Source organism: Alligator sinensis, unplaced genomic scaffold (genome assembly GCF_000455745.1).
Source record: "Alligator sinensis unplaced genomic scaffold, ASM45574v1 scaffold372_1, whole genome shotgun sequence".
Lineage (NCBI taxonomy): Eukaryota > Metazoa > Chordata > Crocodylia > Alligatoridae > Alligator > Alligator sinensis.
The window spans coordinates 323,681-339,418 of record NW_005842387.1 but is presented as its reverse complement, the minus strand read 5'-3'; the positions used below and the strand labels follow the sequence as shown (position 1 = coordinate 339,418).

The 15,738-nt window shown below is 42.4% G+C and overlaps 1 protein-coding gene across 1 annotated transcript in view; it reads right to left on the bottom strand.

The window, feature by feature from the left end:
* Positions 1-15,738, bottom strand: part of MDH1B (malate dehydrogenase 1B) — a 25,532-nt gene that overhangs the window by 5,241 nt on the left and 4,553 nt on the right. Inside the window, exons 2-8 of the mRNA XM_025211032.1 lie at positions 9,996-10,108; positions 7,190-7,324; positions 6,878-7,020; positions 5,281-5,783; positions 3,633-3,774; positions 2,433-2,596; positions 529-668 (exon numbers count right to left, since the gene is read on the bottom strand). Of these exons, the coding sequence (XP_025066817.1) occupies positions 529-668; positions 2,433-2,596; positions 3,633-3,774; positions 5,281-5,783; positions 6,878-7,020; positions 7,190-7,324; positions 9,996-10,108 (1,340 nt within the window). The remainder of the gene's footprint in view (positions 1-528; positions 669-2,432; positions 2,597-3,632; positions 3,775-5,280; positions 5,784-6,877; positions 7,021-7,189; positions 7,325-9,995; positions 10,109-15,738) is intronic.

Genomic DNA, 15,738 nt, shown 5'->3' with positions numbered 1-15,738 from the left:
CTTTCCCTCTTTTTCTTCTCTCTCTTCTCCCCTTTTTCTCTCCATTTTTTCCTCTCCTCTTTTTTCTTTCTTTTCTTTTTTCTCTCTTCTCTCCTTTCTTCTTTCTTGTTCTCTCTCTCTTTCTCTCTCTCTCTCTGTCTCTCTCCGTTCTTTCTCTCTTCTCTCTCTCTTTTTTTCCCTCCCACATCACAACATGCTTAATAAAAAGAATACACAAGAACCAAGGTAATATATGAAGTTTCATTTGTCGCCAGGGTTAGAATTTTTAGAAAACCTCATATTTACTGTAACAAATAATGCAACATTTATGATTAGTAACTAAATTAATATACAGTGCATGTTGCCATGTTCCCCCTGACCCAGTTTTATTTTTCTGGCATGCTGGTACTCTGGCACCTTACAAGGTAGACATTGTGGGGTTTTTTGGCCCTAGCCAAAAACGTTGCCTACCCCTGGTATAAAGCTATGTCATATCATGCACCCAAAGATGAGGGAGTGGAAATAATGTTAGAGTGAAGATGACCTCACCTGTATCAGATCATAGGCTAAACAATCCATAATTTCTTGAGTTTTTTCATTGATTTCAGTTTCAGTAATGACCTCCCAGGTTCCATTCTGGAAACTCACAGGCATAGAGAAAACAATACCTTCAGGGATACAAAACTGACCTAAAGAAAAGGGAAAAAGTCCACAAAGCTTATTTTTCTTTCTGAATAAAGCACAGATACCTACCAGTGGTATGTTCAAATACTATGTTATCCTGCAGGACAAAACCCTAACAGGAGCAAATTTTAAGAGGGTACAGTAGCACAGCTGCACCCTCCTTTAAGACTACACTATGAGAGTAGCAGTCAAGGACTTTTTAAGTTCCCAAAAGCAGGTACTTCTGGAGGGACTGGATGTATTTAAATCAGCTGGTCCTGATGATCTCCACCCCAGAGTGCTTAGGGAATTGGCAGAGGTCATTGTGGGACCCCTGGCATGGCTTTACGAGCACTCGTGGTGCTCTGGTGTGGTGCCAGAGGACTGGAAAAGGGCCAATGTGGTTCCCATTTTCAAAAAAGGGAGGAAGGAGACTCCAGGAAACTACAGGCCAGTTAGTCTTACCTCGATCCTGGGGAAGCTTTTTGAGAGAATTATCATAGCTCATGTCCATGAGGGGCCAGCAGGGGAGATTATGCTTAGGGGCAACCAACACAGGTTCATTAGAGGCAGGGCCTGTCAGACCAACCCGGTGGCCTTCTATGACCAGGTCACAAAATCCTTCCGACCCTACCAACTATGAAACTAGGGCCTCTTCCTCTTTTCTTTTTTGGTTCGAGTCATGTCTCTCCCTCCCATTCCTCCCCTCCGCACATTGCTGTCATTGCCCCGGTTTCCCTGCTCCTGCTGGACTGTGCAGGGAGCTGGGCTGAGCTGAAGAGAGTGGCAGCAGGCAGGTTCCTCCTCCTTGTCCACCCCCCCTGGATGTTCTCTGTCAGCCTGGAAGTAGGCTCAAGAGGGGTAACCTGCCCATGGTGAGTGCTGTTCCTGACTGACCTGGCTCCCTGTGAAGCCCAGCTGGAGTGGGATAGGAGCAGCTTTGGAGTTCGCCCTGCATCTGGACCAACCAGGGACAGCAGGGGCACCAGCAGCAGCAGGAAGGGGAGGGGAGGGAGGAATGGGATGGGTGGGAAGGTGCCACCAAGCACGAAGGGAGAAGGAAGGGGGTGCCAAGAGGCAGGGTGCAATCTTACCTGATTTAGAGACTTCAAAAGAATTCCCTTGCTGCTGCTCCTACAGCATGATATGCCTGCCCGCAGGGGAAGGGATAAGCTGGGAGCAAGGGTATTGCTACCCCTGCAGCACCAGTTGCTTGTCACACACCCCTGCCTTTATCAAATCCTAGGTCCAACCATGAACCATAATGCAGACAGAGAGATTACTGCCCTTCTCAGTTTACAATACAAAGAATTGCCTGCTATAACTTTGGGTTTCAATTTGAAGTATATAAAATTGTTGTACCCCTTCAAACAGGATATGGAAAGTCCCTTATTTCTAGCTATGCTTTAATGGCTCTTATGAAAATATTTCTAAATGCATATGCACAGAAAATCACAAAAACGGGCATTCTTTTAAAATGCAGGCCATACATAAATACTTTTCTTTATACAAAACACTGCAGAAAGGCATTTGAAATAGAGGGAGGAAAGAGAAAAAAAACCACAAGACATGATTAACTTCTAAAGTTACAATTACTCAAGGCCTGCATGCTGCATTTTAGGATCCCTGGCTGCACAATTTCTTAGATTTGGAAGCTCTTAGTCTCAGAGTATATCATGATTTTTTTTTAATTGCTGAAATAAATATTTTGATAAAAATGACTTACTGAAGGAACCAACAGAGCAAAGAGAAATCTTTCAATAACTTATAAACTAAAAACAGAGACTTACCTTCACTGAGCACTCCCATGGAGACAATCTCCCTAGGAGGAGAATCTTGGTACCAGTATCTCAGTACAGTGGCTATTACATGCGCAGGTGACATGCCTACACAGTGATATTCCTGGGAATTCAATGAACTCAGGGCAGTCACAAATTCTGAACGGAGCCACTTGCTGCCATCAAGAAAGGAGAGGTCAACATTAAAGAAAACTGAAATTCAGGTCATGTCTTAGAGTAAATAAGAACTGAAACAGTGGAAGACATTACTATGGATTAATTTAAATGTGGATGCTGAAAGTCATAGATAGGACCACCTATACAGGTGTCCTGGTTTTTCAAAAAGGAAAGGGCAAGTGCTCATTATCTATGAACATGGGACCACTTATTCAAGTGCCTACATTACTGCATCACCATTATTATTAATGGTTAACTGCACTGTGATAGCATTAAGGAGACCCAGTCATGGATCAATATCCCATTATACTAGGCATTGTACACAAAACCAAAAAAAGTTTCTTGCCTCAAAGAGCTTTCAGTCTAACTATCTGCCTTCAGGGAATCAGTAAGGGAAGATGGAGACAGCTTGTGGAATATGCTGGATTTGCAACATCTCTCCCATATCCTTGCTGTTCTCTTTGGGAACATGTTATCTGTATCTGAGTGTACCATTTCTTTACAAGGGCGTTTTTTTTGTTAACTTGATGGTACCAGTCACTTGAGCCCATATTATTAAAGGAATTTAGGCTCCTAAACAGGCATTCACATGTCTAGTGCGATTTTTAAGTGTCAAAGCAGGTTAAACATGTAATTCACCTTAGTTCTTTTGAAAATCCCACTTGGCACCTATCTAAATCCCTGTGAAAATCTGGCCCTTACTCAATGTCTATTGTTTTTATGAGTCTGTCACAGGAAGATGAGAGAGAAAAAACGCTTTAATATAGAGGGACAAGTCATTGTAAAACAAATAATCCCTGTGGCCCCAAATGTCCAAGATACGCATAGTGCTTGAAACAATTTTAAACTCGTTTTTAGGAACTGACTATTTCAAGTTGATTGTGTCCTTTCAGTACTTCGCTGAGAAGTAAAGAAGCAAACAAAGAAACACACAGATTTTTATATGTTTGAGAGAGACCACAGGCTGATATGGATGAAGAAAAGAAAACAGCTGGTATATAAGATCTCACCATGAAGAATATAGCTATACTGTACCTATCATATATCATGTCCAGCAAAGGGCGTGAAAAGCTAGGTGGACCCCAGATAGCACTGTCATATCTGTAAACCTTTGCATTAGACAAATCAACGTAGCTACTACCAGTGATGTTACCCCAGACAATCACATCTTTAATCCCTGTAACAGAACAGCATATATACAGATCAATGTACAGAAAGCTAGGCAATTTTACAACACCAAATACTTACAAAGGAAGTAATTTAATCTCAAAATTGCACAGAACTCTTTGTCTGTCATAATATGTGAAAACATTGGTGCTACTTTATACATTTGAGTAATCATAGTGCATATTTAAGTCATTGGATAACAAATCAAGCCAAATTGCAAACACATGGCAATGTTTCTTATAAAGCCAAAACCAGACTGTCTAAATGGTGGCCTGTAAAAACATTAAAAAAAATAATCAAACCACTTTGATGCATGGTGATTTTCCCAAATAAGCAGTTAATAAACTATTCAGCATATTAATTTAACCATTACCTTTCCCTTTTTATTAGGACCTGTAATGCTTAGACCTACCATTGATCACCAATTTCTGTTAAATGTGATTTCCAGTATGCTCTCCTGGGAATATAATCCCTAACAAGGAACTTTACTACACAATAGACTGCTGGGGTTTAAGTTCCTAATTTGCACTGTGCAGTTCTGAAGCTTGCTTAGCATATATAAAATATTGTGAATGTGCCAGAATGATAAAGCAGAGTGTAAATGTTAGCATGAATAAGATCATATTCAGAAGCTCATGCACAGGCATGCACCATGACTGCAGCTGCAGAAATACACATGGGGTAGGGATTACACACAATTGGTAAAAGAGATCGGAAACTGGTTCAAATCTGTAATGCAACAGAAATTCAGTGCACGTAAACCACTTTCAAAATGACTGAAACCAGTTTAAGATAAACCTGGATGGATGTAATATTAGACTTAATGGATTTAGGTTAAATCAATTTATTGAATGTCTGTCCCAGATCCCCTCCAGATTCAAGTTAACTCACAGTCTCCCAGCATCCCAGGATGTTTTGTACCTCCCCCACAATCCCGCCCTGGCAGGGTGTGCAGCCTAGCCTTGGCCAAAGCTGTCTGCTCTAATGGAGCAGGGAGGCATAGTTTAGCACCCCTTGTCCCCCACAGCCTGGGCCACTGCAGGCATGTGGCTGCACTTCTGGAATCAAAAGTGAATGTCTGCTCACTTTCTTACTGGTTCAATCTATGCAGATTAGATCAGGCACGGCTGCTGAACTCAGACTGGTGGGGCAGGTGGGCATTCCGGCCAGCTGCAAACCCCCCAGCTCCCGTATGCCACTCCACCCACCCCACCAGTCTGAGTACACCAGCCGCGCCTGGATTAGACTAACCTGCAAAGACTGAATCGATTCAGCCTCAGGCTTTTTGATTGTCTGCACTTAGCTACGCAGTCTTGATGCCTACAATGCAGTCTCCAGGCCCATGCTCATCCTTTGCAATTGAGTGCACTCACTATGCTTGTATTTTTATACGTACTCCAGTTGCGCCCTGCTATGAAAATACATGCTTTAGAATGTCAAGTGTCAAGCAGAATTCTGTCCTCCATGATTCCCACAATGTCATCTGTATTACAATAGACAAATACGTATCACTTACCTGCTGAATTCATATTCAGTTTCCTGGCCAGCATGGCTTTAGCTGCACTTTCCAGTAACATTGCCATGGCAATAATATTCCCAGGGTTAATGGATGGGGCGTGTGTCATAATCATTAATGTCTTTAGGTTCACAAAAGTTTTTCCTGCCACAACAATTCTGACCTCACTCTTGGCATTCTTTTCAATCAGGGGACCATACACCTTACATAGCTCATTCACCTGCCTAATGCAATTTTCAAAGGATGTTGTATCACGTTCGAGAAGGATATCATCAAGCAAAATGATAACGTCAGCCTGAAGAAAGGCCTCATCTAATTCAATGTGCATTGAAACACTGCGGAGGAGGGGGTATGCCAAGTCTTGAGCCTCCATCACAGTACCATGAAGAATTTCTTTGCAGCTGTATCTATCAAGCAGATGGATGCTGATTTCTGTTGTAATCCCAAACACTTCTCCATTTGTCAAAAGCGGGATCAGATGGTAGCAGGCAGGAGCTGATGCACTAATGAAAAAATTTAGATATGGAAAGTCTCTGTTAAACAGTAAATGCTGTCAAATTTATGTATTATAAAAATAGATAATATAGAACTTTGTCTCATAGTTGATTAATGTTCAAATGGTCCATTAGGCCCTGTCATTTCTGGATCTGTTTTCATGTCAACATGTTAAAAATTAATACAGATCAAGTTTCCCTTTGCTTAAAGATTTTTCCACCCTATATCCTTAAAGGAAACTGCCAGGTTAAAAAGTATGCTTAAACACCTAACAAATTATCCTAGGTGTATAACTAATAATACCAGGGATTAATAAAAATACAAGACTTTTGGAGGTCTAATTTATACTTCCAAACTGCTTCCTTCTTATTTTGCATTTTCCTCACAGTGGACTATGTAAAAAGACTGGTCAGTATCTCTTTATTTATAGTCCATTTAATTTTTATTCATGCATTAGCATAATGCTGCAATTTCTGGATTGCAGATATTACAAGGAAGTGTTATTAATTTATGTATTCAAATATGTCCACTAGTACCTAAAATGAAATAGCTTTATACATTTTTATCTATGTTTTCTATTTTTTTCAGAGTTTGCTTTTTTGGGGGTAATATGGGGGCTAAAGTTAGTAAGCAGTGTCTCTTCAAGTTTTTTTCAACTTTATTTGCTGTCAAGCTGCAACCAAGATAAAAATTCTTTCTGCAGTATCTACTGAGTGCTTACTTATCAGTAGTACAAACAGTTAGACAAACAGAACCTAATCCAATTAAACAAATCAGCAAAGATTTGAACAAATTTCATGCTTTACCTATAGCATTTTTAAAGAATTGGTTCACATGAATGTTTTGTAATAACAGAATGTTTATATTATAATTTGAACCATCAGAAGTTTCTGTTTTAATGTACTGTAAGGTTGACATGAAAATTAAAAGAAAGAATGCAAATCACTTATATGTGTTTCTATAAACCAAATCAAAATGTATATGAGCTCATATGCAAGCCTCAGTAAAGCTTATCAGTGATGGGAAACCAATATTGTCTGAGGAATGCACTCTTCTAAAGCTGAGTGAAACTCTACTCTGCTGATTCTGTTCCCTTTCTCACCTGCTGATCCAGACCTGCAAAGGATTGATAAGACTTTTTCGTTCTTCCTCCTCATTCTCAATTTGTATGTGAGTCTGCAAGTTCTCCTCACCAATTTGCAGCATCTCTTCACTTAGCAAGTCTGAGGTGATGCCATAGTAATGCTAAAGAGCAAGAGAGTGTGACCAGTAATCAGAAGAGGACCCAAACACAACTAAGCTTCACTGCCTATTATTTCATTTTACATCTGAAAGAAGAGCAAGGGATAAAAAGGAATGGTATAAAAGAACGTAAGAGATAAATTCTTGGTACTTACTGAAAAAAACTTGTTACCTGGGCATGCTCTAGAAAATCATTAAATCCTCCTAGAAGTAGGCCTTTCCCTCCACGGTCCAACAATTCTCTCCAAACAATTGGAGAGCGTTTGTGTTTCCATCCATTCTTTTCACAGATGTCATGAAGCCACTGCTGTATGCAACAAATCCAAAACACATTTGAACAATTTTTTCACATACGATAATGCAATATTTAAATGTTACAGCTAGCAACATTTTAGTATTTCTAAAAATACTGATTATTTTCCAAATGCATAATGACAAGATCTTTCAAAAACCTCCCAAATACAAATGTATGTAAGGTAGGGGAATGCCACCAACTAGATGCCTGGAATGTATTGTGCAAGGAGTTAATTAACAAGAGAGGAAATTCACTTATTTGCTTCTCTTTGGCCATATCGTTATAAAAATATTGCTTAGTTAGCTTAGTAATACTATGAGCAGCAAGATGCAGTGCCAAGAGACCATTTTAAAACATGAATCAGTTCAGGATTTCTATTTGGCCTCACATGAGGGTAGCAAATAGAGGTGATGTCTCAGCATTAAAGTTGTTTATGGTGCTTAAATATAAGGGGCAACGAGATTAGTAAATCCTTTTCTTATAGAACTGACTGTTTTATGAGGCACTACTGTGATTTTTTTTTCTAATAACATACTACATTACCTTAGATGGCTATCAGCAGTAAACTGGTTTGATAATAAAGGAAATTAAATCCAAGAGTTGCAACTGTTTTGTAAGAGAATCCACTTGAATATGGTAGAATTTGAAATAAATAACTGTCTTCTTCCATTGTCTTTTTGATAACCCTTTTGATTATTAGGTCTCTAGATTCAGATTAATTTTATTACTGTTTATATAGCTTTTAAACGCATACTGCAAGCTGGTTTGCAGATGCACTGACAGAACTGCTTTGTTATTTTGTGTAGCTTTTTCATTTACGAAAAAGCTATTTTTTAACTTGTATCTATATAACTACAGCTATTATTTATTATGCTGGATTTTTTTAAATGCATGGTGATGGAATTTAATTAGTTATTACAAGCTTTAGCAGAAATCACATTGATCTTATAAGCAATCTTACAATTTGACAACCCAGATTCCTAGGCAGTTGATTCAGATTGATTTACTTTGAATGTAATTGAGCATGTTATAGTCAAAATAAGGAACTGTCTTCAATGGAAACTCTCCAAAAATATTAGCCTTTGCTGATACACTTAGGCAAGATTCTCATTTACACTAAAGCTATGTTACACCCTAAGACTATGATGATTTGTATTATGGGTACTTCCTAGCAGCCGTAGTTATGTGCAGTGCCTAACACAGTGTACAAAGGCACAGAACAAAAAGATAGTCCCTAACATAATGAGCATGCAATCTAAGACAAAAGATAACTAATAGACATATTCAGTTGGAGTATGTCTACACCACAGACTGCAGTGTAGAGTAAAGATACCTGTGATGTGGTAAATGAACAGTCCAGCACTCAGCATGTTCTTATTTGCTCTGACAAAAAACCAGGAAATCATAGGTATTTCTACATTGCAGTGACAGTGGCTTGTGTAGACAAACTGCAGGCAAATTCTTAGGTGCATTTTTCTGAGCAACATGTTGCTAGACTTAAACTGCTAGCAATACCTGATCTTAAAGCTAGTCCCGGGGGACAATACTGGCAGTGTAAAGGGGCCTTAAAGGGTAATACTGTATATGGGACTGCAGAAGGGATGTGAAGGGACCTTAGCATACATGAGAATGTGGCTTTTACTTTATTACTTTCAAACATTGTAATAGAAAGATTTGAGGGTCTGTAATATCTCTTCTGCAGCTGCACTAAGTAGTAATGATTGAGAAGGAATATATAATCATAGTACAGGCAGTCCTTGACTTACAACGTTTCGAGTTACAACGTTTCGTACTTACAATGTTTATAAATCGACACCCTGTTTCAATTTTCTGATGTCAGTTTTGAATTTACAATGCTTGATCTGACGCCACTCCACATCACATCATCAAACAAATTCACTGTGTCCCCCATCTCCCTGGAGAACATCTGTCCAAACTTCCTTGGACACTTTCTTTAAGAAAGCAGATGAGACTCCAAAAAAACCTGCCGCCAAGACTCCTGAGAAGACTCCAGCCAAGAACCCTTCAAAAAGTCCAACCAAGAACCCTTCAAAAAGTCCAGCAAAGTCACCTCAAAGAAGTCCTACCAGATCAATATTATTGCTATTTACAATATAAATACATTAACGTAGCTATATTACTCATCTATAATTGATTGAGTACAAAATTCTTGGTTATTTTTGGTGAAAACAGGGTATCGGGCCTTAGTTCAGGAACCAATCCCCCATTATAACATTGTTTCCTATGGGAAAATCGGATCCGAGTTGCAACATTTTGACTTAAGACATGGTTTTCAGGAACCAATTGTGTCGTAAGTCTGAGGACTGCCTGTATGCCAACAGTACAAGACACAATTCAGTTGAATGCCTAAATGGACAAGTGAATACACTAGATGGCCATTTATAAACCAAAAGAAACAGCAAAATCAACATTTTAGTACCAAAATATAATCTTAGTCTGACCATCAGCATACTACTGGAGTCCATATTTGCTATTTGTGAAGGTCCCAGACTGTCTGCAAGTGTTAAATTGTTTCTCATACTCCTATAGCCAGGGCTGCTTGAATAGCATCCCTGGCAGTTTAGCAAATTGCTGCTATACACAATATAATAAAGATCACAGGCACATTTCTTTGTCTGAATTATGTTGGCATAGATTCATGAACTGACTTAATTTCTCTTACCTCCCAGTTGTCAGGGTGCTGAGTAATCTTATATATCCTGAAATTAGGCAAATTAACCTGCAGATAGTCAGCTAAAATTTCTGCCTTAGCATAATATGGACAATCTGCTCTACCTGGAAATGAAAGAATTACATTAAAAAAAGAGTAAGACTACAAGATTAATTGATTAGAGCTTCATAAAAACAAATAATCCTGATTCAAAAGGAGAAAAGAGAAAGATCCGTAGAGAACCCAAACTATGTAAATTCATAGAAAATATGAGTATGAAGATATTAGGTATCAAAGAAATGAAAGTTTAGGAAGGTAAGAAATCTAAGTCCCAATTTGACACAAATACTTCAGGGCACACTAACCTTTAAAAGATTAAGGCGTATATTTGGATATGTAAAGAAAAGTAGCATTAGAGAGGAAGAAGATCCATTACAACATGATGGTGAAGATAAAATTAAGGAAAACTGTGAAATGGCTAAATGCTATATCCTTTTTTTTATAAAGCAAAAAGTCTGCCTTTTACAATAAAATAATAATGAACAATTCAGAAATAAAAATTAAATCTTTGCAGAAAATATAGCTGGTTCACTCTGCCTGGGACACCTTAATCTAGACAACTGAACTTAGTTGGTTATTTCATGACCCTGCATGGTGTACTGCCCAGCGACATGCCTGTGTCAGTAAGGAGGGAAGTGGTATCAATAGGGGTCCATCCACATGGATTGCCTCACAGGATCAGAGTCTAAGTTAACAAGCATTTTTTAAATATACCAGAATATAAAGTCATGAAGAGTACTCTGTCCATTTATATGAAAAAAATTGTTTTAGTTGTGTATGATAATACCAGTACTCCCTGATATACTGCTAAATGTTCTACAGAATTTCGTGTACATGTAATGAAGACTTAGTTATGTGTGAGCTCACTACACTGTATTATTGCTAAGAGATAGTGAAGCAGCAACTGTTTTTCTAAGCAGGTTTTTATTCTTTTGTACTGATAAAGAACAGGTAAGGTGATTCTATATTATTGCACATACAACACAAACCCTTTTGCTAGAAATTACCCGCCTTCCCAAAATTGGGTTGCATGTATTAAGCAGGGGAAGCTGATCACAATATCAATAACAATAATAATAAACTATAATGGAGTGATGAGGATGTAGCTAATTTTTTTGCATGGGATAGAAACACCCAGCTTTGATTCCTGCTCCATAGGGCAGCAGTTGTTGCACTGCTATTGAGGCAGCGGAGGGAGTCAATGGGTTTAACAGCTCATTATCCATCACTCCGCAGACAAAGTGAGTTTATAGATGGCCACAAGGTCCCCCCTCAGCATTCTCTTGTGAAGGCTGAACAGGTTCAGGTCCTGTATCCTCTCATTGTAGGGTCCCCCCTCAGCCTTCTCTTGTGAAGGCTGAACAGGTTCAGGTCCCGTATCCTCTCATTGTAGGGTCTGCCCTGCTGTCCCCGGATCATGTGGGTGGCCCTCCTCTGGACCCTCTCAATGTTGTCCACATCCCTCTTGAAGTGGGGTGCCCAGAACTGGACACAGTACTCCAGCTGCGGCCTGACCAGTGTTGCGTAGAGGGGGAGGATTACCTCCTTGGACCTATTTGAGATGCACCTGTGGATGCACGATAGGGTCCGGTTAGCCCTGCCGACCCTGACCTCGCATTGTCGGCCCATGTTCATCTTGGAGTCAATGATGACTCCAAGATCCCTTTCTGCCTCCGTGCTCTCAGGAAGGGAGTTTCCCATCTTATAAGTGCTGCCGGTTGCTACTGCCCAAGTGCAGCACCCTGCACTTGTCAGTATTGAAACACATCCTGTTTTTGTTAGCCTACCTGTGCAACCTATCCAGGTCTTTCTGCAGTCTTTCCCTCCCTGCTAGCGTGCCCACCTCACCCCAAATTTTGGTATCATCAGCAAATTTGAACAGGTTGCTTTTCACCCCGTCGTCCAAATCGCTGATGGACATATTTCTATCAGGTTCATAAATCTCGTGACTGCATCCCATCCACATGTGTAGCAAAACCCCCAGTTTTTTTTCTTTCTTTTAAAATGCATTCCCTCCCCTTTCCCCAACCATTTCTGACTTTTTCTTTCCCTCTCCCTCTCTATTCCCTATAGATAAGTATAAGTGAGCTAAGACATAGGATAAGCTTCAGCATTTTATTTTGGTAGCAAGGTTGTATTTGTTTTGTTTTTTCTCCTTCTTTATATGGTGTAATTATTATGTTTATATTGTGTGGTTTTTGTGTGTGCGTGTTGTTTGTTTGTGGTTTTTTTACTATTCTATATTATTGTTTACTATATGATTTAGGCCTACATATGTAAGTTAGCATAAGTCATGTCAAGTTTCTATTTTGCTTGTCAAGTCTCCATCCTGTCCCCAGGCCTGGTTGTGTAACCCATGACTCATACCTACCCCTCCTATGTAACTTGGTTCCTGAATGAATGGGGATGAATGTGGGTGCTTGAGAGACAATGGCAATAGGTCTAAAAATAGCTCCCTCTGAATGACCGAACCATCAAACCCAAAACCTTGACCAACAACCCAGCCATTGGAACCACCCTCAGCATTCAAGAACCAAAAGATGAGGCAACCCACTGTTGTGCCAAGGTTGCACATGCTCAGTAAGAACACCTGGAGCCCTCTGGAACAGGACTGACCTTTCCTGGACAGGCCCTCCCCATAGGAGATCAGAGGTAGTCTGCCCCATAAAAGGGGTAGTGAAGACTGACTGACTGCTTGGGACGCCCTCTCCATCTGGACCAGCACCATGCTACACCACCTATCCACCCAGAGGCCCTGCTGGCAGCCCGCCCCCTGGACAACACCTACTGGACAAAGACTCCTTTCCAGCCTAGATAGGTAGATATCACCCCCACCCTCTCTTCAACCAAGGACTTGGACTCTGCTTCTCTTCCCTACCTGGACTCCAGCCCTTCCACTGAGTCTTTCTCCTGCTGCCATTGTGAGTGCTTGTGTGTGAACCAATAACTTCATGGGGCTGTGTAGCGTGTTGTCTGTTTTAATAAACCTGTTATTTGGACTCCTGAGTTGGGTTTTGCTTCAGCCCTGCTCTAATCTCTGCTCCTCGCCCCTCTAACTTCTGTCTCATTTCTCCCTCTCCTGCTTCTGGCTCACTGCCACCTCCAACACCTGTCCTGAGCTCCTCTCTGCCTCTAACCCCCCTGTTTCTTCTTTGTCACTGTTTTATCCCCACTGCCTTTTCCCCTGAGCAAACAGGTTTCTGCCTCAGTTTCTTTCCTGGCTGTCTCCTCCTTGCCACCAGGCTTTTTTTCCATGTACCAGTGACCTTGAGAAACCCTGGGGCCACTTGATCTTAAGTAAACCCAAGCTTCAGTTCCTCAGTCAGCTTTTCTCTAGTCTACTAGTTCTAATCCTGGTTCTGGCAACTTTCACTCCCTACACTTTATCTCTCTCTCTCTCTCCCACCTGCACCCTCCCCCAGGTACCCCAAGCACACATACATACCATACCATCCAAGTTAGGAACTTACCTATGTGTAGGTGGGTTGTATATGTGTGAACTGGTGAGTGTGTGTGTGTGTATATTTCATTGTGTGCATGATATAAGAACTAGTGATCTGTGTCTGAGTATGCGGGTATTGACAATTAATTTTTGTCTCATTTTTAGTGTGTAGGTGCTTGAATTGGTGATAGGTATGCATAGGCTGGTTTGGATGGGGATGGGCCTGAGCTGGTAGTGTGTGTGTGTACCTAATTGATTTGTGTGTTTTGTATATGTGCAATTGTGTCACACCTTCCTGTCTAACAGGGCAAAAGTGAGATCCTGAGAGTTGGCCTGACCCCACAGGGCAACACACGCAGCAGTCATGATCACACCCCCCCTCACCCCCACCATGATGACAGCCACAACCAGCACAGAAGCCCATTCCACCCCTTTGTCACTTCCCATTCTGAGCCCTCCAGTGCCAGAAGAAGAGCTGGTGCTGGATCTGGATCTTAGTGCCCTAGCAAGGGAAATTATGGGGAAGGAGGGGGAATCAGCTGAGTCTGTGCTCGACAACCCTCAAGTTTCCCTTCAAGCCAGGTCTCCTTCCCCAGAAGGCGCTTCAGAGGAGGTTTGAGTAGAGGTGGAAGCAAGTGGCTCAGCTAAGTCTGCTCCTCCTTTTGCTGTGCCTCTGTCTGCTGAGGAGGGGCGAAAGTGCAGAAGCAGCCACAGATGCACCCAGACTCCAGAAGTGAGTGGGTAGTGTGGTCTGGGATCATTTTGAGCTGGCAGATGATCCCACATATGCTATCTGCCTGCACTGCCAAGCCAAAACCAGCCGGGGCAAGGGAACAAAACATATGACCACCACGAGGATGCTGATGCATCTCCACAGGCACCACTCACTTGCTCTTACTCCTCCTCAGCCTGGCACTAGCAGGAGCATGCCCAAAGGGAATTCTCCTGTGCACTCTAAAGCTCCCGTCCCCCCAAAGCAGACGTAGGTCACACTGGAACAGTGGGGGAAAGACGGACAGAAAGTGGGGCCTGTTGTTAGGCCAAGTGAGCTCACCCTGAGCATTGAGGAGATGCTTGCTGTCGATGGCCAGCCCTTCTCCTTCATTGAGCGGCCAGGGTTCAGGTGGCTCATGGCACTTGCAGTCCCATCATCCCAAGTGCCTGCACGTACCACCTTCGGTAGGAAGGTAGTGCCATCCCTGTATGAAGCATGCGCAGAGTACTTGAGGGATGAGCTGCACAAGGCAGGTCTGCAGGTGGCCTTACACTTCACCTCAGGCATCTGAGCAACTGGGGTGGAGATCATGCCTACCTCTCCCTCACAGGGCACTGGTGTGACCAGTCAGGCTGTCGGTGGGCTCTCCTTCAAGCTGAGGTGCTGGGTGAGTCCCATACAGCAGCAGAGATCATGGGAGCCCATGAACTGCCTGGTGCAGGCATGGCTCACTGGGCAGGGCAAGCTCACCCATGGGTTCATGGTCACCGACAATGGGGCCAATATGGTCAAGGTGGTCCGTGATGCCAACTTTGTTGGCATCCGCTGTGTGGCACACAAGTTGCACCTTGTTGTCAGGGACGCCTTGGAGGGGGACAGGGCTGCCGGTGATGGCACCAGCACCACCAGCAAGCTCACTTCTAAATGCAGGAAGGTGGCAGGCTACTTCCACTGGAGCATCAAGCAGAGCAAGGTGCTGCGGGACAAACAAGCAGAGCTGAACATCCCGCAGCACAGAATCATGCAGGATGTGGAGACTCGGTGGAACTCCACATACCTGATGCTTGAGAGGCTGGTGGAGCAACAGAAGGCCATCCATGAGATGGCCTTGCTTGGGGAGATTGGGATCAGCACCCCCCTGAACAGAGCTGAGTGGGGTACCATCTCCCAGATCTTGGTGGTCCTCAAGCTCTTCCTTGAGGCCACTGAGAGCCTCAGTGCTGCTGATGTCCTCCTTAGCCAGGTGATCCCATAGTGAAGGAACTGCAGAGCCAAATGGAGAGATTCCAGGGGATCAATGTTCCTGGCTTGAGCAGGCTGCTGTCACCAGACGTGCAGGCACTGGTGAGGCAGCTGAAGGAGGTCATCAGGAAACGGCTTGATCCCTTGCGGTCCAGTACAGTCCATGTGCTGGCCGCCATGTGTGACCCAAGAGTGAAGGGCACCATATGTGGCAGCCAAACACTGAATCAGTGGACGGAGGTGCTGGTAAAGAAAGTCAGGGAGGCAGAATGGCAGAGGAGGAGGGGACGGGGGAC